This window comes from Desmodus rotundus, chromosome 9 (assembly GCF_022682495.2).
Source record: "Desmodus rotundus isolate HL8 chromosome 9, HLdesRot8A.1, whole genome shotgun sequence".
Taxonomy (NCBI): domain Eukaryota; kingdom Metazoa; phylum Chordata; class Mammalia; order Chiroptera; family Phyllostomidae; genus Desmodus; species Desmodus rotundus.
In genome coordinates this window covers 41364845-41386412 of record NC_071395.1, presented here as the reverse complement: position 1 = coordinate 41386412, position 21568 = coordinate 41364845, and the positions used below count along the sequence as shown (strand labels likewise).

Below are 21568 nucleotides of genomic sequence, written 5' to 3'. Positions count from 1 at the left end.
ATCCGAAGATCAGAGTGTCTCTGCGGGGTGGTTTTGCTTTAGACTTTTATAGGGAGAAATGGGCAAGTTATAGGTGGGGGGTGGTACATTTGGAATTGTTACCATAACTAGGGGAGACTGTTAGCTGAACAAGAAATATTTATCTCTGTGTCTCACTGGTTTGTCAGGGAAGGGGACGAACAGTTCACCTATTCACTTATGAGACATAAGGGTAGGAATTTGGAGGGGGTGTGTCTGGCCTTGTTTTGGGTAAACAAGCTGTTAGTCAGTGAGTCTCACCCGCGTCAGATGGGGCAGGGAGGTTCTTTGTACCAGTCAGTAATTTCTGCACATGTTTTTCCAGCAGCGCAGGTGAAGTTCAATATGGTTACTCTGCTTTATTTGAACCACAGACAGAAATGCTTAGTTTACTCTCAGACACCTTACCCATCTTCAGTTAAAACATTTTATTTTAGCCCTGGCCGGGTAGCTCAGCCAGTTGGAGGAGCAGGGTTGCTGCTTGGATCCCCCATCATGGCACAAGCGAGAATCAACCAGTGAGTGCCTAGTACGTGGAACAACAATTCCTAGTCTGTCTCTCTCTCAAATCAATGAATTAAAAACTATTTTACTTTATTTTATTTCATTTTATTTTATTTTTTGAGCAGTGGTTCTCGCTGGGGAACATTTGCCAATGCTGGAGATAATTTGGGCAGGAAGCAAACTTTTTCCATAATGGGCCATAGAGTAAACATTTTAGGCTATGTGGAACTAAAGAGAAACTCACTCTCCCTCCCCCATCTCCTTTAGTTTCAGGCTACGCTTAACACTTCACTGCTGACACTTTGGACACAAATTTCCCCCACACTGAACAATTATCAGATTCTCTGGATAGCAGCTGGGTGCTCAAGTTAACTCAGTCTGACACTACTTGCCCAGGGAAAGCATTGGATCCCACAGGTTCTGGGCTTAGTCCCACAAGACTGCACTCCCTCCGCTCCCCGCCGCAACTTCAAATGCCAATGACAAGCCCAGGTTGTCACCTGTGCTTCTGACAGCTATAAATTGGAGGTTCCCATGACCCCCTCCATGGTTTAATAAATTTACTAGAGCAGTTCACCAAACTCAGGAAAACAGGTTGTTTACTAGGTTACTTCTTTATTACAAAAGATACTAAGGGTGGGGTCCGTAAGGGTCCTGAGCACAGGAGCTCATGTCCTGTTGAGTTTGGGATGCATCGCCCCCCAGGCACACGCAGGTGTTCTTGTTGAAATAAATCACTGCATGGAGATGAGGAGAGGACAGGGCTCCAGAGAGGTGAGCCAGACCCTCGGCTGGCTTTTCCCTTGAGGTTGTCTAGAAGAGGCAGCTGAGCGACCAATATGAGCTTTAGGTATCTGCAGGCTCAAGAGTGAAGGGTGAGAGGTAAGGGCTCCCCGCTGTGGGCTGGCACCCCAGAGGGATGTCTGTCAGAAACAGAGGGGAGCTAACTGGAGGCAACCCCATGACCGTATGGACTGCAGCCAGGTTCCCGTCACTGGAGGGCCCAGAAGAAGCCCATGCACCTGGAGCACGTTACTACCGGACAAAGCACACTCTAATGCAGAAGCACAGCCCGAGACGACAAGGGCGACTTCATGAACATGGAAGATTCAAGGCACCAGAAGACAACGCAATCCTGAATATCTGCACTTAATGGTCCCCTGATGGAACTACAAGCAGAAATAGACAAAGTCAGTACCACTCTGGGTGATTTTAGTATATATCACTCCATGACTGATGCAACAAGGAGACAAAAAAAATCAGTCAAAATAAATAAGATTTAAACATGATTTAATAACTTGGCATATTGAACATACGTAGAAAATGCACTCAATTTACAGAATTACACATTCATCAAAATACACATTTCTCTTTCAGCACAAACAGACTATGTACTAAGTTTGACCACAAGTGCTGCAAAAGGCAAGTCTCAATAAATTTTAAAGAATTAAAATTATGCAAGATATACACAATGCAATACATTAGAAATCAATAACAAAAGCATAAGGAAATACTCCATATATCTGGACATTTAAAATGCACTTCTATGCCCTGACCAGTGTGGCTCAGTTGGTTGGGTGTTGTCCCACAAAGCAATATATGGCTGGTTCAAGTTTGATTCAAGGTCAGGGCGAATGCCTGGGTTGTGAGTGTGGTCCCCAGTTGGGGCGCCTACAAGAGGCAACTGATCGATATTTCTCTCTCTCTCTTTCCCCCTCTCTCTAAAAATAAATAATAAAATAAAAGCTTTAAAAAATAAAAATGAACTTCTATATAACTCATGGATTAAATTGAACATTTCAAATAAAAATCCCAGTTGACTTTATTCAAATATATTTCTCTGTATAGATTCCAGCAGAAAGGAGAACAAAATAAAGAAAAAGATGAAGGTGACTCAAAGGGAAGGGTGAGATGAGAATTGACTTAGTCAGCATATTAATGTACAGGCAAATGAGTGTCCACTATAAGTTTACTAACACACGGAGTGTACACTTGATAGTTATTATTTTCCCCAAGCTTTATTGAAATATAATAGACTTTTCAACACCTGATAATTATTTATTAAAATTTACTAGTGCTTAATAGACATGTATATTAAATTATCTCATGTACCCCAACAAATGATATATTCCCAATATCACTGTTAAGTGTGTAATTAATGTTACTCTGCCCATTTTGTAGATGGTGAGCCGAATTCAGAGTTAAGTTAGTTGATAAATGACAATCAGTAAAACACAGGACAGCAGGATTTAATACAAAGCTGTTTGACTAGGAAAGTCCACGATTAAGCACTTTGCTAGGACGATTAAGTTATGAAGAGCCCTGATTTCTGGTATATGCAGTATTTCATTCCCTTTGACACATTCTGGAAGCTCACACCCAAGGCGGATGGCAAAATCATGGAAAGAAACATGTTCTAGAGATGAGTTTCATCAAAGCTCCCTTAATGTCTCTGTTCCTCAGGCTGTAGATGAAGGGGTTCATCATGGGAGTGACCACTGTGTACATCACTGAGGCCACTGCCCTATTCCTGGAGGAGAAAGAGGCTGCAGAACTAAAGTAGACTCCCATACAAGTCCCATAGAACAAGAAAACCACCAACAGGTGAGACCCACAGGTGGAAAAAACTTTATACTTGCCACCAGCTGATGGGATCCTCAAGATGGAGGAGACAATTCCAGTGTAAGAGAAAATTATCCCCAAGAGGGGACCCCCACCCAAAAGGCTGGTCATTAAATATACCAGGATGTCATTGATGAGGGTATCAGAACAGGCAAGTTTAAGGATCTGAGCAAGTTCGCAGAAGAAGTGGGGGATTTTCAAGTCTGTGCAGAAGGACAGGTGCAACACCATCAGGCTGTGGAGCAGGGCGATCATAATGCTAACGAACAAAGGGAGGAGAACCAGCAGGCCACAGAGGCATGGGTTCATGATGACGGTGTAGTGCAGAGGGTGGCAGATGGCCACGTAGCGGTCATAGGCCATCACAGCCAGGAGTAAGTTGTCCGAACATATAAAAACCATGAAAAAATATACCTGAGTGAGGCAGCCTGCATAGGTGATGGCTTTGCTCTGTGTCTGCATGTTCACCAGCATCTTGGGGACTATGGTGGTGCTGAAGCAGATGTCAACCAAGGACAGGTTGCAGAGGAAGAAGTACATGGGGCTGTGGAGGTGGGAGTCAAAGCTGACGGCCAGGATGATGAGCAGGTTCCCAAGCACAGTGACCAGGTACGTGGTCAGGAACAGTCCAAAGAGAAGCGGCTGCAGTTGTGGGTCCTCTGAGAGACCCAGGAGGAGGAATTCTGCTACACCTGTTTGGTTTTCTGATTCCATGTTGTTGATGAGTCTGCTTGAAAGCAGAGACACGAATTACAATGAAACAGACATCACTCGTTTGACACAATCTTTTAGCTACGCCTTCAATCCTAGTAGTATTTAAAGATTTTATTTTTTCATTTTTAGAGAGAGGGGAAGGAAGGGAGAGAAATATCGATGTGAGAGACAAGCATTGATGGGTTGCCTCACACCCATCAATAGGAGCTGGCCTGCAACCCAGGCATGCATCCTGATTGGGAATAGATCCCGCGACTTTTTGCTTTGCCAGACAATGTCCAACCAACTGAGCCACACTGGTCAGGGCTCTAGTTATATTTAAACGATTCTTCCCTTCAGGTTTCTCTGCTCATTCCTTCCTTCACCAAGTGATTTTTGAGTGATTTGTATGTATATTTTTCTAATGCTATAATTAAAAATGAAAACATATGCTGGGTTTTTTTTTTTTAAGAACTGTCGTTCCCATATGCCATTTTAAAAATCTAGGATTAAATTCTAGCCGTTTCTTCATACAACACGAAACCTGGTTCGATGACTTCATTTTCTCAGAGAATCTTCACTGTGTAGTTAACTAGAAACTGAGTATGCTCATTAATTGTAAGTCTCAGGGATTGCTAGATATGTCTCACGTTCTCTTGCCGCAGTGTGAGAAATAACATAATTAATTCATTCCTTTAAATAGCCTGTATTTTACAGTTAGATCAAACCACTTTATGGGGACCCATCTATTTCAAGGGAATTGTTTTTGCTGGGTGGTGGTTTGTCGTTTGTCAGAGCTTATAATAAAGGACATTATGAGAAAAGGTCGAATGGGTCTCTCTATTGTGTCTATTGTAGAAATGTCACGCCCATAGAGGAAATTCCTGTCTGTCCCTTTAAACAAGAATATTTAGTGCTTTCTCTGAACAACTGGTTTGTTTTCTCTTGTAATCATGTAACAGGGTACAGCCAAGAGGGGCGCCCCAAATAGGGATTTGTAATGGGGTCCAGAACTCCAGGTGTCCAGGAAATATTAGAAAAAAATATATATAGGATGTTCTCACCCCCACAAGTCTGAGCTGGGATGGGACACATGGAGCAGGGCCATTCAGAGCTGCTTTGTATAGCAACAGCTGTGCAGATAACCTCTGGCACGGTCATTTAACATATCTATAACCTTTAACCGGTTGCATAGATATGTTAAATAGCTGTGGCCTTGCTTTGAGCCAGGCGGATGGGAGTGACTTCCACCCAAGATATAACTGGGAAGCAACTCCCCCTGGTTACAGCACCTGCGTTGAGAGCTTGGAGAAGATTGGCTCCATGCCATAGGGCCACACCTGCCCAGACTTACTATGGCAGCCCAGTAAAGCCAGAAGAATAGGGAATGCTGGCAGGTATAACTGATTGTAGAGGAGTCAGAAATAGGGCTGCAGAGGAAGACTGGTGCTGGGATTTAAACCCAGGCATGGCAGCCACGCCAAGAGATGACCGCGTGGCTTTGGCAGAGGTTGGGAACACACGGCTTGGGCAAGAGTTAGGACCATGCAGCTTTGGGGTGCTCCCTTTTGCCACGTGGCTTAGGCAGCAGTTGAGACTGCCTGGAAGAAAAGGGGTGAAAGGACTCTTGCTGGTGGGCCATGGGAAGGTGCCACATGGCTCTGGATTAACTGGAGATCGTGGCAGCAACACAGCTCATGATGCCGGGAGCCTGAATCACGGACTTCTACTTCTTTTCCTGAGATATGGTACCCCGGACTGGGCAAAGGGGAGAAGGAAGGACTGTGTGCGTTTGTGGGAATTCTAAAGAACTTCAGTATTTTAATGAAGACATTAAGTCATTACTCTAAGTCTGTATAATTTTTAAATAAGTAATTCCTCTCCTTTTCACCAATCTCTGGCATTGAGACATCTTTCCTCTGGCAGCGGACAAAGAGAAACTAGTAGGTGGAGGGGGATCCCCGGAGAAAAAGAGGGGGTCCTTTTGGTAATAGTATATTGTACCTCCCCCCTCCCCCCCGCCAGTCTGTTCTGTAACAATCACATGTTTCTTTCATTTCTTTGGCTGCTAGGAACCATATGGCCATGTATGTGGACCATGTCTGGAAACTCAGGGTCACTTTATAAGTAACCAAGTAATAATTGCTTTTAACTAATTTTTCCTTGGCAGCCACCTTCTAGGTTATGTGCATATGGCAATGACTTTGTAATTATCCTCTACCCTCCAAGCGCTCTTGAGTGCATTCGAACCTGTGCATCTTTGAGGAGAGATCGTCCCAAAAGTGCCAGTGCGGGCGCAGCACGCCCCTGTGGATCACTTCAGCGGCGTGCCGCGCAATAAACCCCCGAGTCCTCGCTCTGACTCTCAGGTTGCTCCATCACCTGGCCCCTGTAACAATCACACATGAGGCGATGTACTTTCAGCACCTGCCACCTCATAAAACTAGCACTCACATCACGGCCCAGTCCAGAAATTTTCAGGCGAGAAGTCTAAGGTGTGGAAACACCAGCACAAAATGCAATTGATGAAAATATGTCATTTCCTGCTCTCATCAAAACTGAACTACTCATTTCAGGATGTGTGCTTTACACATATTCTTTTTCCTTTTTTTAAACTACTTTGGGAGCAGGGGCACACAGTCTTAACAGAAGTGAAGGGAGGATGGAAGGCAGGGAGCCTTGAGCAAGCAAAGGAGAGGAGTGAGCGTTTTTTCCCTCTGCCCTCATATGGGGTGGGGCAGGCGAGAACTGTTCAACTAGCTAAGGGGATCACTCGGGTCCCTTTACAGGGTCACAGCTCCATCCATGGTTTATGAGGAAGGAAGGACACAGTCTATGACGAGAGAGGGAGAAGAAGTTCAGCGACGTTCAAAGAACATTTGTGTCCTTCAAACAAATAAGATGCCTTTGCGTTAAACAGGAAGGGTCTCAATACTAGGCACATGGTGGATACTTTAGAAATAGCAGCTGTAATTATTGCCATTGTTATTATTTTTGTTAATAACGGCATAGTTGTCAGAGTGGTCTATATGGGAGATGTTGAGCTCGGTTTAGGATGCTTCTTTTCCCTTCAATTTCCTGATACACAGGCTGTTACCTGTTTCAACAGCCACTACTCTGGAAACATGAGGGAAGGTTATATATTTGGAAAATTCTTAAATGCAAGAAAGAGACTTGATAATTTTTCTGTGTTAGAATGTTAAAAGAGTTTCTCAAAAAATTAATGATTGAATTACCATATGATCCAGCAATTCCACATTTGGGTATATATACAAAAGAAGTGAAAGCAGGGTCTCAAAGAGATATTTAAACAGACATGTCCTCAGCAGCTTCTTCACAATAGCTGAAAGATGGAAGCAACCCAAATGTATACTGACAGATGAACGAGTAAGCAAAATGTGGAATATATATACAATGGAATATTAAATATCATTCAGCCTTAAAAAAAGGAAATTCTGACACATGCTGCAACACAGATGAACCTCCAAAGCATCATGCTCAATGAAATAAACCAGTTACAAAATGACAAATACAGTATGATTCACTATGTGAGATACTCAGAGTAATTGGATTCATAGAGGCAGGAGGGCAGTGGCTGGGGCTGGTGGGCAGCGGGATGGGGACATAGTGTTCCAGTTTTGCAAGATTAAATGCATTCTGGGGGTGAGGGCTGGTGATGGCCGCACAAAAAGGGGGAGGTGCTTAATACCAATGAACTGTCACTTCAAAATGATTAAAACAGCAAATTTTATGTTTTGTATATTTTCCTGTAATTAAAACATGGGTAATTAATACAAATGTTGAATGAACTCTTCTGGTTTTCCTTAGCCATGCTCCTGTCCTTCGTGGTGCTTTGAGAAATCAGCCGCCCCTCACACTTGATCTTAGGTGATCACACTTGATCACACATGGATGGTCTTAGGGACACAGCCCCATGCTCACTTTTTTAAAAAAATGTTTTCCCATTTCACATATTTATTTCAATCAAACAGCCTTCATTTTTTTTTTTAATCCTCACTCGAGGACATGATTCTTGATTTTAGAGAGACACAACAGGAGGGAGCAAGAGAGGGAGAGAAACATCGATGTGAGAGAGAAACGTTGAGCAGTTGCCTTTCATATGCACTTCAAAGGCGGACCAAACCTGGAACCCAGGGAGGTGCCCTGACCGGGAATTGAACCTGTAACCTTTTGGTTTGGGGGATGACGACCAATCAGCTGAGCCACACCGGCAGGGGCCATTCTCATTTGTGTCTCACCCTCCCCCTCAGCCAGGGAGTCCTTCAGACCAGGGACTACTTAACATCCTCCGTGGAGACTCAGGTCTTACCTCCTTCTGTGCTTGGTAGGATCATAGCCAGTCTGGCTCGGGGAGCACTGTCTCCTGGAGAATCCACGGCATAAGCAAGGCTTAGATCCCCACCAACTCGGTCCCCTTGTTCTGCTTCAGGATCCTGGAAGGCAGAACCTCGGGCCCTTCCAAAGAGACTGGAAAGGAATTACTGGGTGGGTGGGTCTCAGTGCCTTCCGATTGTCTGTGGAAAGCTCTTATTCCAGGAACTGGAATGCTTGACCATGTGGCTCCAGGGCTTCTTCCCTCACAGGGACAGGAAAAATCACACCGGGGAAAAGAAACCCTCTAAGTGGGGTGAGTGTGGAAAAGCCTTTGGGAGGCGTGTCCCTCTCACACTGCACAAAAGAACTTACACTGGAGAGAAGTCCTATGAGTGTAATCAATGTGAGAAAACCTTTGGTGTGAGGTGGAACCTTACTGTGCTCAAGAGAGTGCGTCCTGGAGAATACCCCATCAATGCGATGCCTGTGGGCACCCTTTCAGTCAACCCTTACCCCTCTGGGGCCATGAGAGAACTCAGGGTGGATGAAACCCCTAGTAAATCCATTCAGAATGGTGTCCAGTGAACATACAAGCAAATTTTTTTTAATTAATTTATTTATTTTTATTCAGTTAGAATTGTCTGCGTTTTCTCCCCATCCCTCACCCCACCCCAGCCAGTCCCACCTCCCTCTCCCACTTCTACCCTCCCCCTTGATTTTGTCCTTGTGTCCTTTATAGTAGCTCCTATAGACCTCTCTCCCCACTATCCCCTCCCCTCTCCCCTCTGGCTATTGTTACATTGTTCTTAATTTCAATGTCTCTAGTTATATTTTGTTTGCTTTTTTCTTCTGTTGATTATGTTCGAGTTAAAGGTGAGATCATATGGTATTTGTCCCTCACTGCCTGGCTTATTTCACTTAGCATAACAAAAACTATGGTACATTTACACAATGGAATTCTACACAACAGAGAGAAAGAAGGAGCTTATACCCTTTGCAATGGCATGGGTGGAACTGGCAGTTCAGTTTTAAATGAATGATATATGGTAAAAAAAATTTGAATAATTACTTGGTATATACAGATGTGTGTTTAATAGATGTTTATCTATTAGATAAAGCTTTTAAACTGCGCTTACAAAACATGTATGTACATTGCACATTTCATGTCTCTTGACCTGCTATCTCCTGAGAAAGATTCATCGTAGATTCAAAGGTCCATAATGAATCTTTCTATAAAAATTGTGGTTGTTAAATTCTCCTTGGAATTCTGGGCTTTTTACAACACACTTTATTGTTTATACTTAACATGTACAAAAATGTATAACTGCCCTGGCTGGTGTGGCTCCGTGGATTGAGCACCAGCCTGCAAACTGAAAGGTCACTGGTTCAATTCCCAGTCAGGGCACATGCCTGGGTTACAGGCCATGTCCCTGTTTGGGGATGTGTGAGAAGTAACCAATCAATGTTTCTCTCACACATTGATGTTTCTCTCCCTCTCTCTCTCCCTCCCTTCCCCTCTCTCTAAAAATAAATAAAGCCTTTAAAAAATGTATAACTCCATGAATTTTTACAAGACAAAAAAAAAGCTATATTAACTATGCCACACACTGGCCAAAAAATAGATTATCAGACCCCAAGAATCATCCTTTAATGCTCCCTTCTGATCACTAATCACCCTGATTCCTACCACCAGAATGTTAAGTACTGTATGAAACCATATGCATTTTAACACCTTATTGAGATATCGTTTGCATACCATAAAGTTCACCCTTTTGAAATGTTAGATTCAGTGGTTTTTAGTACATTTACAGAGTGGTAGTACATGTTATCGTGTGTGCCTGTCTTCCTCTGCTCATCATTATTTACAAGATCTCTCTGTGTTGTTCCATCTAACGGGAGTTTATTCTCATCGCTGCGTCGTTTTCCTTTGCATGAATATGCTACATTTACTCATAAATTTTGGGGGGAATTTAAGTTGTTTATAGCTGGAGTAGTTTACAAATAGTTCTGCTCTGAACATTTTTGTACATACTTTTTGGTTCACAGTTGTACATATTTTGTTGGGTATATATTTAGGTGTACAATTAATAAGGCACAGGGAATATATACGGTCACATTTATTCAATACTACCAAACAATTTTCCAAAGTAGTTTGGAAACCAACCAATATATAATATGATTCTGTCTTCTTGCCAATATTTTATATTGTCTTTTTCCTTTTGGCCATTTTGACAAGTATGTCGCAGTACCACTTTTGATTTTTTAAAACTTTTGCTGAACTACTTTCCACTGACAGAAAAGTTGAAGTCAGAGAAAGCTGGGAACAGGGCTAAGGAGAAGCCCACCAGTTCCTGTAAAGTCAGACCCAAGAATCCTGGCACGAGATTCCCTGGAGGTAAGAGCAAACACACAGGAAGAGAAGGAGATATATCCGTCTCCTCGGGGTCAGGGAGTCTGTCACCCAGGAGTTCTCTTCCGTGAGCCGTGCTCCTTAAGGATTCAAAGGGCCTTGGGGAAGAAGCGAAAGCATGTATTTGGCTGATGGGGAGCTCTGGGAACTGAGCCCCCAAGGCCACAGAGACCGCAAATAGTCTGCCTGTGACCACTCCACTCAGTCCATCGCAAGTCAATAAACCGCACGTCTGAGTCTCCTGAGATGACCCTTCTTTCCCAGAAGCCCAGTTGCCTTACTCGGTCCTTCTGCCCTTCCTGGGGATAGATCTCCCACCTCTGATTTCCAGAGAAAAGGTGAGTTTCTCATCGATGGCTCTATCGATGGCTACGAGGTAATCTGCAGTGCCCAGGAAACGCTGTGCGATACTGAGCAATTTTTAAAAACCGGTCTATCTGAAGGACATCCATGAGGCGAGAGAAAGTTCAGTAGGGTTAAGCTATTAGGTGAAATTCAAAACTAATTTTTGACTCTATTCTTCATATACCTACTTTCTCTTTTGCATCTAATTTGCAATCAGCTTTCATCATTTCTGGCTCCTACTCTGTCTTCTAAATTCCAGGCACTCTTTTCCTACCTGAGCATGAATTAGCCCCTTCAAAAACCAGGCAGATATTCTATAATTCTCTGGTGTCCCTCATTTATTTGGTCTGCAGTGGGGCCAGAATGGGGTGAGTTTGGCTTCTCGGTTTTGCCATCCCTCGTTCCAGATTTCAATCTTAGAGAACTCAAGTCTCATCCCTAACCCTTAACTGTGTGGACCCAGGGGTTGGAAACTGAGATTTGCTTGTCCACATTTTCAGTCTTTCTTTGAAAACCCCCTAAACAAAACATGATTTTAAATGTTTTAAATAAATATTTTAAATCATCAGAACAGCATACATGTGAGCAGTAAAATGAACAGCCACTTTCAAGAATTAATGCTAAAATTTTGCCATATTAGTTTCAGGTACCTTTTTAAAATAACAAAGTATTATACGTACATACAAAAATCTTCTTTGTTTTTTAATTTTTAACTGCATTTCAGATATCCAAAGTTTACACAGAAAGGCCTTTCTTTTCCTTCATGCAGGGATAACTATGTCATCACTGGAAAGTCCTCTTTATTATTGTTTATTCCCCTCCGTCCCTCCCAGAGGGTACGGCTCTGGGGCATTTGGTGGCTATTTGCCATGATTACTTTAACACTATTATTACGTGGGAATGTGCCTCTATGAGCACTTCTCTACTATGGAAAAAAATTATAACAAACCCAAATGTCCATTGATGTGAGAAGTATGTTAAAATTCATGAGCCAGACCTGCTTGTATCAATATCTTGTTAAATACAGGAAACACAGTGTTAAGCCAAAAACAAGCTGCTGAATTAAAATGGAATGTGATGGCACGCGCAACGAATGCGAACGTGTAATATGTAATGTTGCATAAACAGAATGTCTGTGGACACATCATTATTCGTGTGAAACACTTCAGGGAAATGACACAGATGAAGTTCAGTGTCCTGGGGAGGGAAGGCTACGTTAATATTGAAATTGCGCAGGACGGCGCTGGGGCTTCAAGCAACTCTGCATTGTTTTATCTGTTTTGTTTTTTTTAAACCAGAGCAAGTACGGCATGTATTTGAATGTGTATTTGACATGCTGGCTGGGGGGCTTAAAGCCCTCCACTGTCACTCTGTACTTTTGGGGATGTTCAAATATAACATTATCAAACTTTATGAAAATAAACAATAGTTAATTTTAAGGGGTATTTATAGTTACATAAATTTCAACATTCTATAGCTATCATTGTAGAAATGCTTTTCTCCTTTAATAATTTTTTCATCTTAATTTTATGTGTCCAGAAGCAATGTATGGTTTGATTTTGAGTATTTAAGAAACTAATGTGACAAACAAGGAAAACATTAAGTGTGATGAAATAGTGCTAAAATAACACTCCGTAACATGGCTCTGCCGTAACTCGAGTGTCTGCTCTCACGGTCGTGTTTATGCGGGTTGTTTCCTCTCTGCACTGTGTTATGCGAAGAGGGCTCTGGGGGAATTGAGCACATTCTTCCTTGCTCAGCCTGAGACAGGATGCTCGGCTGTCCTCCCTTTGCTCTCCTTCCCCTTTCACCCTGTCTTACCGTCAAGTTCCCTTCCAGGCACCAGGACTTGTCCACAGCTAAGACCCAAAACGAGAGGAAAAAGCACTGCAGGGCCCCGTGTGCTGACTATCGTGCTTTTCATTTATTCATCTGTCTCCCCTGCAACACCTCTGCACCTTTTTTCATAGTAGTTCTCATCACAGAAATGAGAACGTTTGAATCTTCTCAGAGAGGCGCAGGGAACTTCCCATGTCAGATTCATGTGATTAATTGGGGGATGCACGATGAAACCAAGGAGTGTGTGAGTTCAGGTCCTACCTCTAGATGGTTGACGTTCCTGTCATCATTTGTCTTTCTCCAGGAAAAGTCACCTCTTCTCAGAGCCTCGATTTGTGAAGCAAAGGGCTTGGAGTGAGTGGGCTTGCCACCCCACTCAACTCTACACCTGTCATGCTTCTGTGATATACTTGGCTGAGGCGCCATTACAGAAATTATCAAAACTCAGTTTATAAGAATGGAGGCAGATGTTTTGACAATGCTAGCACGAGCTGACCTTTTGTCGCTTCTTTATGGTTGCTAAACAACAACCTGAAGATCTAATTGGCTTTCTTAAGCAATTCATGAATTGGGCAGCTTCCCATCTAACAACCAAAAGGGTGTTCCTAGGAGATATACAAAAAAGGGAAGGTTTTATAGGAAGAAGGGTGGGGCAAGAGAGCTATTAACAAAAGAATAGAGGGGATTATTTTTAGACCAGGACATCTTCTTTTGGGGAAAGGGACCGCACCTGTTTTTATCATGCAGATCCCTTGCTCTAAGGGCTGGAGGATGGAGATTACCACACTGATTACCACACTGAAGTTGGCCAGAAAGTTCCAGACTGGTTAAAATTATGTATCTGGGAGAGGTTAAAACAGCAGTTAGGTCAAGTTTAAGTCTAGGTTTGTTATTATGAACTTCAGCACAAGGACATTTTGGGCCTGTGGTTTTCTCTTTAACAGGGGGCTGCAGGGTCAACTTCTCAGGCTTCTGGATAAGCCGGGGTTGGGGGTGGGGGTGCTAGGAGAAGCCTGGAACTGGTCCTGAGTTGGTCCACGTGGTGTGACTCCTCCCCGCACCCAGGGGCTGAGATGGCCCAACCAGGAATAAGAAGGCGGGAGCCAAATCGATGGCTTACTAACAAAAAAATGTTAATGTAATCAACATATTATATTGTATCAGTTTTAGGTATACAATATATTAATTTGATATATGTCTATATTGTGAAATGATTGCTGGAATAAATTTAATCCATCACGGTACATAATGACATTTTTTCCTCTTGTGATGAGAACTTTGAAGATTACATTTCTTTTCTTATGTTATCTGATAGGGGGTCAACGACATGACCTATGAAAGAATTCACAAAGAGAAGGAAGTGCGGAGAGCGAAGTTTTTATTTGCTCTCCAAGAAAGCAGAGGTCCATGGTGTGGAGAGATACACTAACCTTGCAGGCTGGGGGCCCTGAGCTTTTATGGGTTTACAATTAAAGGGATTAAAAAAGGGTGGGGGGCTGCTGTTGTGTGGCCCCTGGGCTGTTGGGGGCTTTGCACCACAGGAGGTTTCAGGTACTTTTGCATAAGCTCCAATGTCACCTTTTGCCTGCAGCTGTGGGCAGCAGTTATTCACATTCTGTTCTTGTTTTCCAGTATTTTCCAGTCCTGGGGACATAAGCTCAGAAGAGTAAAATGACGGTCATGTTTAACAAGGTCAAGAGCTTGCTCGGCAAATGGTGCCAAAATAGCAAACAGCGCTGGCTTTATCCTTCCATTACCTACAATACAAATGGAAGACATGGGTTACGGCAAAAAAACAAGGGGGCGACTTTTGCTATTGAATAAAGAGAGGTTAATTTTCATTTCACACACTGCGATAAGGAAGGAAAGCTGATGGGAGGGAAAGACACTGGTGATGAGATATCTATAAACAAAGAAAGAGAAGGGCAAATGAATCTATCTAGACTATTAAATATGCACAGAGATTAACTGCAATGACTCCCATTAACATTTAAATATATTTGCAATTAATTACTTTCTCTGTCCCCACCTGCCCCGGCCCCCCCTCACTGCACCCCCTACCCCGATCTTTCCCTTCCAGTCTTGTGTTCAAAGACCATTAAGCAGAAAAGATCACATATGTTTATTTTAGAAATTATCAGTTAGGAAGAGGTAAGAAACTTCCAAAATCAAATGTCTTATTTTTCCTCTCAAACATAAAGACAGACACAAAGTACTGATGTTTTACTATTTGAATATACTTGCCAAACATTGCATTTGTTACTGTAAGTCCAATCATTACCCTGAAAGTATAATTATTCAGGTGTATCTGCTATTTCCCTTCTGCCTTCATCAGCCTTTCTGGGGAGCTAACTGTTACGTGGCATGGATATCATGGGTTAGTTAATTGAGATACTTTCTTTCTAGGATTCTGAAGGGACACAGTGATTATTTTATTTTATCGGCTTAGAGACCCTTATATCTCATTCTCTCTCTCACTGTTGTGTTATGGGGAAAAATGCTTCATCCTAGCTTCAGAGAAGGATATTTTAGCCTTCAAATGACTCAGAGAAGCCTTGGCTGGTGTGGCTCAGTGGGTTGAGTGCCAGCCTGCAAACCTAACAGTCACAGGTTCGATTCCTAGTCAGGCACATGCCTAGATTGTAGGCCAGGTGCCCCTTTGGGGGCGGGTGGGAGGCAACTGATCGATGTTTCTCTCTCACACATTGATGTTTCTCTCCCTCTCCTTCTCCCTCCCTTGCCCTCTCTCTAAAGGAAAATAAATAAAAAAAATCTTTTAAAAATAATGAAGGGAAAAGATAAGTGTATTTTCCTAACATATTTCTCTTTATTTCTTTCCTTACGGGAAAGTATCATAAAATTTGTGGACACATTAGATCCAGCACATTCATGACTAAAAAGGCCACCTTTCAAATGATACAGTGACAAGACTGTGGAGCCCCTTTCCGCAAGGGTGCCTGTGTGACCCTGTGGACCAGACCCCCTGTGCCCAGTGTCTGTTAAAATAAATTACCTATGCCCATACATCTGACCCATGACAGACCCACACAAGCCTCCATCCGATCAGGCAGCATTTTCTAACCTTGACCTCAGGTGTTACAGATGTGCCCTGCTGTGATGGTGTCAGTCCATTCCACACTAACTATGTGGGGTCATGGGAGAATGGGAGACTGAAGCCCAAGAAATAAGCTTGGGATTTTATTTGCTAGGATGTCATTCAAGTTTTTCAGAGGGAAATTACAGAACCAGAGTGGTTTCATAGGAGATCAAATTACAGAATTGCTCAGGGCATTACCACGTGGTGGGTAAAAGTGCCAGCTCTGGAGTCGGACTTCCTGAAGTCAGTTCTTAACTCTGCCACCCATTAGCTACATCTGTGAATATACCTGTTAGCCATATGTAAATATCCTCTTGCCTAGGTTCCTCATATAAATGGGTGCGAGTGATGCCTGTTCTTTAGATTTTATGAAAGAATTAGATAGGCTAATGTTTAAAAATACTTATTTTTGGACTCTGCCTATTAAGAAGGACTAAAAACAATGACCAGTCCAGTAGCACTGAAAACCCGTAGAGGCTGGATTGTGGTTTCTAGATACCATTTATCATGTAACAGAACCAGCACTCCCTGCAAAAATGGCTGGTTCCAAGCCTGAGACAGAAAGTGTCTAAGATGGGCATAAAACATTTTCCATGCCAAATTTAAGGCAGATGTGGGACTGCTAGGTTCATTTCAGAAGGACTCAGGAGGCAAGTTGAGGAGTTTTTCATTGGCCAACAATGAGATATTTTTAGAATCAAGATGAATAATAATGGCAATAAATTAAAATATATCAAGTGCATTTAGAACCCAGAGTTCAGGATGATACAAGGTTCATCTCTGGATAATGCTGAAAGCCAAATTTTATTTTAAAAAGTGATGAATCCAGGTGTACTCTGTTTTTTTTAAAAAACAAGAATTCTGCTTCAGGGTGACCACCTGTTTGATTAGAGAAACTTCCTCTTTAATGCAAGTATTTCAGCCAATAAATGAACAAAGAATTAGGATGTCAGCTTTTTGTAACTCCGGGTGAATTAGTGGGTCCAGGCAATAATTATTACGAGAAACAAGACAGGCAGATAGTGTATGCTTCCTCATGAAAATACTTAAGGATGTTCGCCAAAAGTTGAACCTAAATCTAAGCAAGTTTCTGGACTAAATAGAGGTAGGCAAACTTTTTCAGTAAAGAGCCAGATAGTAAATATTTTGGTTTTGGGGGCTGTATGGCTTCTCTCACAAGTACTCAACTCAGATGGCGTAGCATGCAAGCCACCATGGACAGCACATAAGCAAATGGCTGTGTTCCTGTAAACCATTTATTCACAGAAATAAGCAGTAGGCAGGATTTGCCCCACAGGCCGTAATTTCCCAAACTGTATTATTAATTTCCTCAATAATTTTATTCTGGAATTATTATTTGCTTGGAGGCATCTTAAGGGAGAGGATAATGTTTCATTCCTATTTTCTTCTCGCCAAGTTCCCTACTTGACAAAGAATGGATAGAAAATAAAAACTTGGGACAGAGGCTGGTGTGGGGGTGGGTTGTGTGGGAATGTAAAGCAGGGAAGGAAGAAGAAAGGAGAGAGGGGAGTGAAGAAAGTAGGAGAAAAGATCTGTAACTGATTTGGCCTCAAAAGCATAGAAAAGTTTAAGGAAGTTTCTCTTAAGTTGTGTTTTCTGGTCACCTTCATCTTTTCTATCAGGACCATTCACAAATGAAATCAGGAAACCTCTCAGATTCCGCAGGATTCCTCCTCTTGGGACTGTCAGAGGGTCCAGAGCTGCAGCCCCTCCTGCTCTGTCTGTTCCTGTCCATGTACTTGGTCACCATGCTGGGAAACCTGCTCATCGTCCTGGCCATCATCTCTGACTCCCACCTCCACACGCCCATGTACTTCTTCCTTTCCAACCTGTCCCTGGTAGACGTCTGTTTCACCTCCACCACCATCCCGAAGATGCTGGCGAACATCCAGACACAGAGCCAAGCCATCAGTTACACTGGCTGCCTCACCCAAATCTGCTTTGTCCTGACTTTTGCTGGAATGGAAAATGGAATTCTGATAATGATGGCTTATGATCGATTTGTGGCCATCTGCCACCCACTGAGGTACAACGTCATCATGAGCCCCAAACTCTGTGGGCTGCTGGTTCTGCTGTCCTTTCTAATTAGTGTTCTGGATGCCCTGCTCCACACTTTGATGGCACTGCGCCTGTCCTTCTGCACAGACCGGAAAATTCCCCACTTTTTCTGTGAATTAGCTCACATTCTCAAACTTGCTTGTTCTGATGTCTTCATCAATAACGTCTTTGTATATTTAGTGACCAGCCTGCTGGGTGTTGTTCCTCTCTCTGGGATAATTTTCTCTTATATCCGAATTGTCTCCTCCATCCTGAAAATCCCATCAGCTAGTGGAAAGTATAAGGCATTTTCCGTCTGTGGGTCGCATTTAATAGTTGTTTCCTTGTTTTATGGGACAGGTTTTGGGGTCTACCTTAGTTCTGCAGCTACTCACTCTTCCAGGAAAAGTGCAATAGCATCAGTGATATACACAGTGGTCACCCCTATGATGAACCCGTTTATCTACAGTCTGAGGAACAAGGATATGATTGGGGCTTTGAGAAAGCTTGTCTCTAGAATAACATGTTTTCATTGATAGGTAGCTGGTTTTGGATTACACTGTTAGAATATGACAGAAAGAAATAAATAGAGACCCAGAAAACCTAACCTACTTCTCTGAATACCCCAAACCAGAAATCAACGAGTTAAGGGTAGAATTTTGGAATCAGACCCTTTGAGTTTAAATCCTACCTCTGTTAAACCATAGCTTGTGGTTTAACCATAGCTTTAACAATTTATTTAAATTCCCTAAACTCAGTTTCCTCATGTACAACATTGGCATAGTTACATTAGCTCACATGCTGGGAAGCTCTGAGATGCGTACTTCAGTTCTGTGGTTCTGTCGGCGATGAGCATGGGGATGTCTACGAGGCCCCCGTTTCACTTCTTTTGGACAGATACACAAGAGTAGGACGGCTGGGCCACATGGTGCATTGTCAGAAAAAATGTCCAGTGCCTCCTCTGTCCTTATCATATAGTGCAATTTTCATATAGTGAAGTTTTACATGGTATTATTTTTCCATCTGTTCCAGAACCAAAGCATTTTAATTACTATAGCTCCATATCACCTTAACATTTGGAAAGGCAAATACTTCACTTCGTTATTTGCCTTCAAGTTGAATAATCTTTCTCCATTTTTCTTTCATATAAATGTCAAAAATCAGCTTCTCAAATACAATGAAATCCCAAGATTTGTCTTTAATTTAAAAAGCTATTGGGGGAAAATTGATGTCTCTATGATATTGTGTATATCTGTTTGAAATTAAAATATTTGTTCCATTTTTTAGGTCTTCTCTTGTGTCCTTCAATAAAATGTTATCAATTTTTCCACAATGTGCTTTCACATCTTTTCTTAAACCCCTTTCCAGGTATTTATCTAACGTTTTATTAAAAGTGTTTTAGCCATGACCAGTGTGGCTCAGTTGATTGGGCATTGTTCTGCAAAGTGAAAGGTCATGAGTTCAATTCCCGGTCAGGGCACACGCCTGGGTTGCCAGTTCAGTCTCAAATAGGAGCGCATAAGAGAGGCAACTAATCAATGTTTCTCTCTCACATTGATGTTTTTCTCCCTCTCTACCCCTCTCTCTAAAAATAAATAAAATCTTTTTTTTAAAGTGTCTTTTAGAAATTACACTTTCTAAATAAATTTTACCTTGTAAAGCCATGCAGTTAATATTTGTATAGTATTTCGATTCCAGCAACCTAACCCCATTCTCTTGTTCTTTCTAAGAAATTATCTATAGATTCTTTGGCATTCTCTCCCTAGGTGTTAATACTATCTGTTAATGGTTGCATGTTTATTTCTTCTCAATGACTCAGACCTGAACTATATTGTTTGTATAAAAGCAGTGTTAGTCAACATCTGTCGTATATTGCTCTTGATTTTCAAAAGAATGTTTTGAGCATTTGACCATTAGGTATTTCATTTACTGTAGATTAGTTCTGAAATACCGTTCTTGGACTTAAGGTAGTTTGGACTTAAGAACTACCTTAAGTAGTTCTTTTATTCTCACATCACTATTTTTATCATCATGAAAGGATGTTGCATTATATTCCAATGTTTTTTCTCCATCTATTGAAAAGAATTACATGTTCAGGTCTTTACTCTGTAAATGTGTCAAATCATATTTAAGATTCTAACGCACACATCTAGTTATTCATTCACCAAATACTGAGAACACACTGTCGCCAAGTCCTGTGCTGGGTACGGACAGCCCTTCACGGTCAGCCCCCTTGCCAGGGCTGCGCAATAATGACGGATCAGTGCAGGTGTTGAGACCTGGACTGCTCGCTCCGATTTAGAATGACTGGAGCAATACTGCAGACACAGAACTTCACGCAGAGTCAGGGGAGTTTGGCATTGGAACTCCGTGACATTTCACTTGGTCTCTGCCCAGTCCTTTATTTCTTCCCTTTCCTTCCACAGGGACTAGTGAGAACTCCCCCAGCAAACCCTTGCATGCTAATCTCTGTCTACATGTCTACCTACCATAGAAAAATATCAGCTGAGAGGTGGTGAGGGGTGCTGTGGAAAGCACACTTCTCCACAGGGCAAGAGTATGTGAAGGTGTTGCAACTGTGCACAGAAGGGCAAGGAGGCTCCCTGAGAAATTAACATTGTAATGAAGGCCTTAAAGAGGTGTGGAAGTAAACAGTGGGGTTACACAGACCAAAAATCAGCCTTGCATTCCTGAAGCAAAACTGAACTTGCCAGAATGCAGTATCCATTTCCATTCTTGGTTAGATCTGATTTTATGGAGTTTTGTTAGCCATCGTGTAGGAGTGAGAGTACTTGTGATTTTCTTTCTTCTGCTAAACTTCTACGCTTTAGGCATCCAGGCTGTACTGACCTCAGAAAATGAGATAGAGGGTTTTCTTTCCCTTACGTTTTCTAAAATCAACCTTTAATATTGAAACTAACAGTTGTTTTTTTAAAAAATGATCTTCTTTATTTGATTTGAGAGCGCGCGAGAGAGATTTGTTGTTCCACTTAGTCATGCATTTATTGATTAATTCTTGTATGTGCCCTGAGCAGGGATCAAACCCTCAAACTTAGCGTATTGATTGGGCCAACGGTCTAACCGACTGAGCTATCAGGCCAGGGCTGAAATGTACAATTCTTGAATGCTTGAAAGAACTTTTCTGTGAGTCTGCTTAGTTCAAGTTGTGTTTCTTGGAAAGTTATGTTACTGAGCAATTTAATTGGCATAACGCTTACCCGTAATTGTTTACTATTTCTTTTTAAGAGAAATATATTCTATTGTATTTGCACCTAATAAAGCTGAACATTTCCACTTCTGTTAGAACCAAAACACTCTTGCCTACTTTGGAACATAACTCTAGTAATTCTCCCATCTCTCCTTATATCACAATTACCCTTTTTGATTAATTCATTTTCAATAGCATTCAATACATTTGTATTCCCTCATCTTAAAGCAATAAAACTTCTCTGGCTCCTGCATCGCATCCTAGCAACAGGCTCACCGTTTTTTCTGCCCCTTTCATGGTCCCATTCAACTGCTCTTGAAGAGTCATCAGTGTTCTCTACCGTAAGTTCAAGGTTTAATGTTTCATCTCTTGCTTAAATTGTCAGCAACATTGACTCAGTTTACTATTTATTATATTTTTTAAGATTTTATTTATTTTT

At 42.0% G+C, this 21568-nt stretch overlaps 2 protein-coding genes across 5 annotated transcripts; one reads left to right on the top strand and one right to left on the bottom strand.

Moving 5' to 3' along the window:
• Window positions 1-2389: 2389 nt before the first annotated feature.
• Window positions 2390-8443, bottom strand: LOC112312759 (olfactory receptor 7G3). 3 transcript variants are annotated; one of them, XM_024569316.3, is made up of 2 exons: window positions 8168-8443; window positions 2390-3871 (listed from the first exon to the last, which is right to left on the bottom strand). In XM_024569316.3, the coding sequence occupies exon 2, from the start codon at window positions 3856-3858 to the stop codon at window positions 2920-2922; it is 939 nt and encodes a 312-aa protein (XP_024425084.2). In that variant the 5' UTR covers window positions 3859-3871; window positions 8168-8443; the 3' UTR covers window positions 2390-2919. The 3 variants fall into 3 exon arrangements, with proteins under 3 accessions (XP_024425084.2, XP_045058765.2, XP_053767353.1); XM_045202830.2 differs by lacking the exon at window positions 8168-8443 and adding an exon at window positions 6088-6167; XM_053911378.1 differs by lacking the exon at window positions 8168-8443 and adding an exon at window positions 4902-4986.
• Window positions 8444-10761: 2318 nt separating this feature from the next.
• LOC112312761 (olfactory receptor 7G3) lies at window positions 10762-19379 on the top strand. 2 transcript variants are annotated; one of them, XM_024569318.3, is made up of 2 exons: window positions 10762-10920; window positions 17507-19379. In XM_024569318.3, exon 2 carries the CDS (start codon window positions 17519-17521, stop codon window positions 18455-18457), a length of 939 nt encoding a protein of 312 aa, XP_024425086.2. In that variant the 5' UTR covers window positions 10762-10920; window positions 17507-17518; the 3' UTR covers window positions 18458-19379. The 2 variants fall into 2 exon arrangements, with proteins under 2 accessions (XP_024425086.2, XP_045058761.2); XM_045202826.2 differs by having other exon boundaries at window positions 10856-10920; window positions 17529-19379.
• The last annotated feature ends 2189 nt before the right edge of the window (window positions 19380-21568 follow it).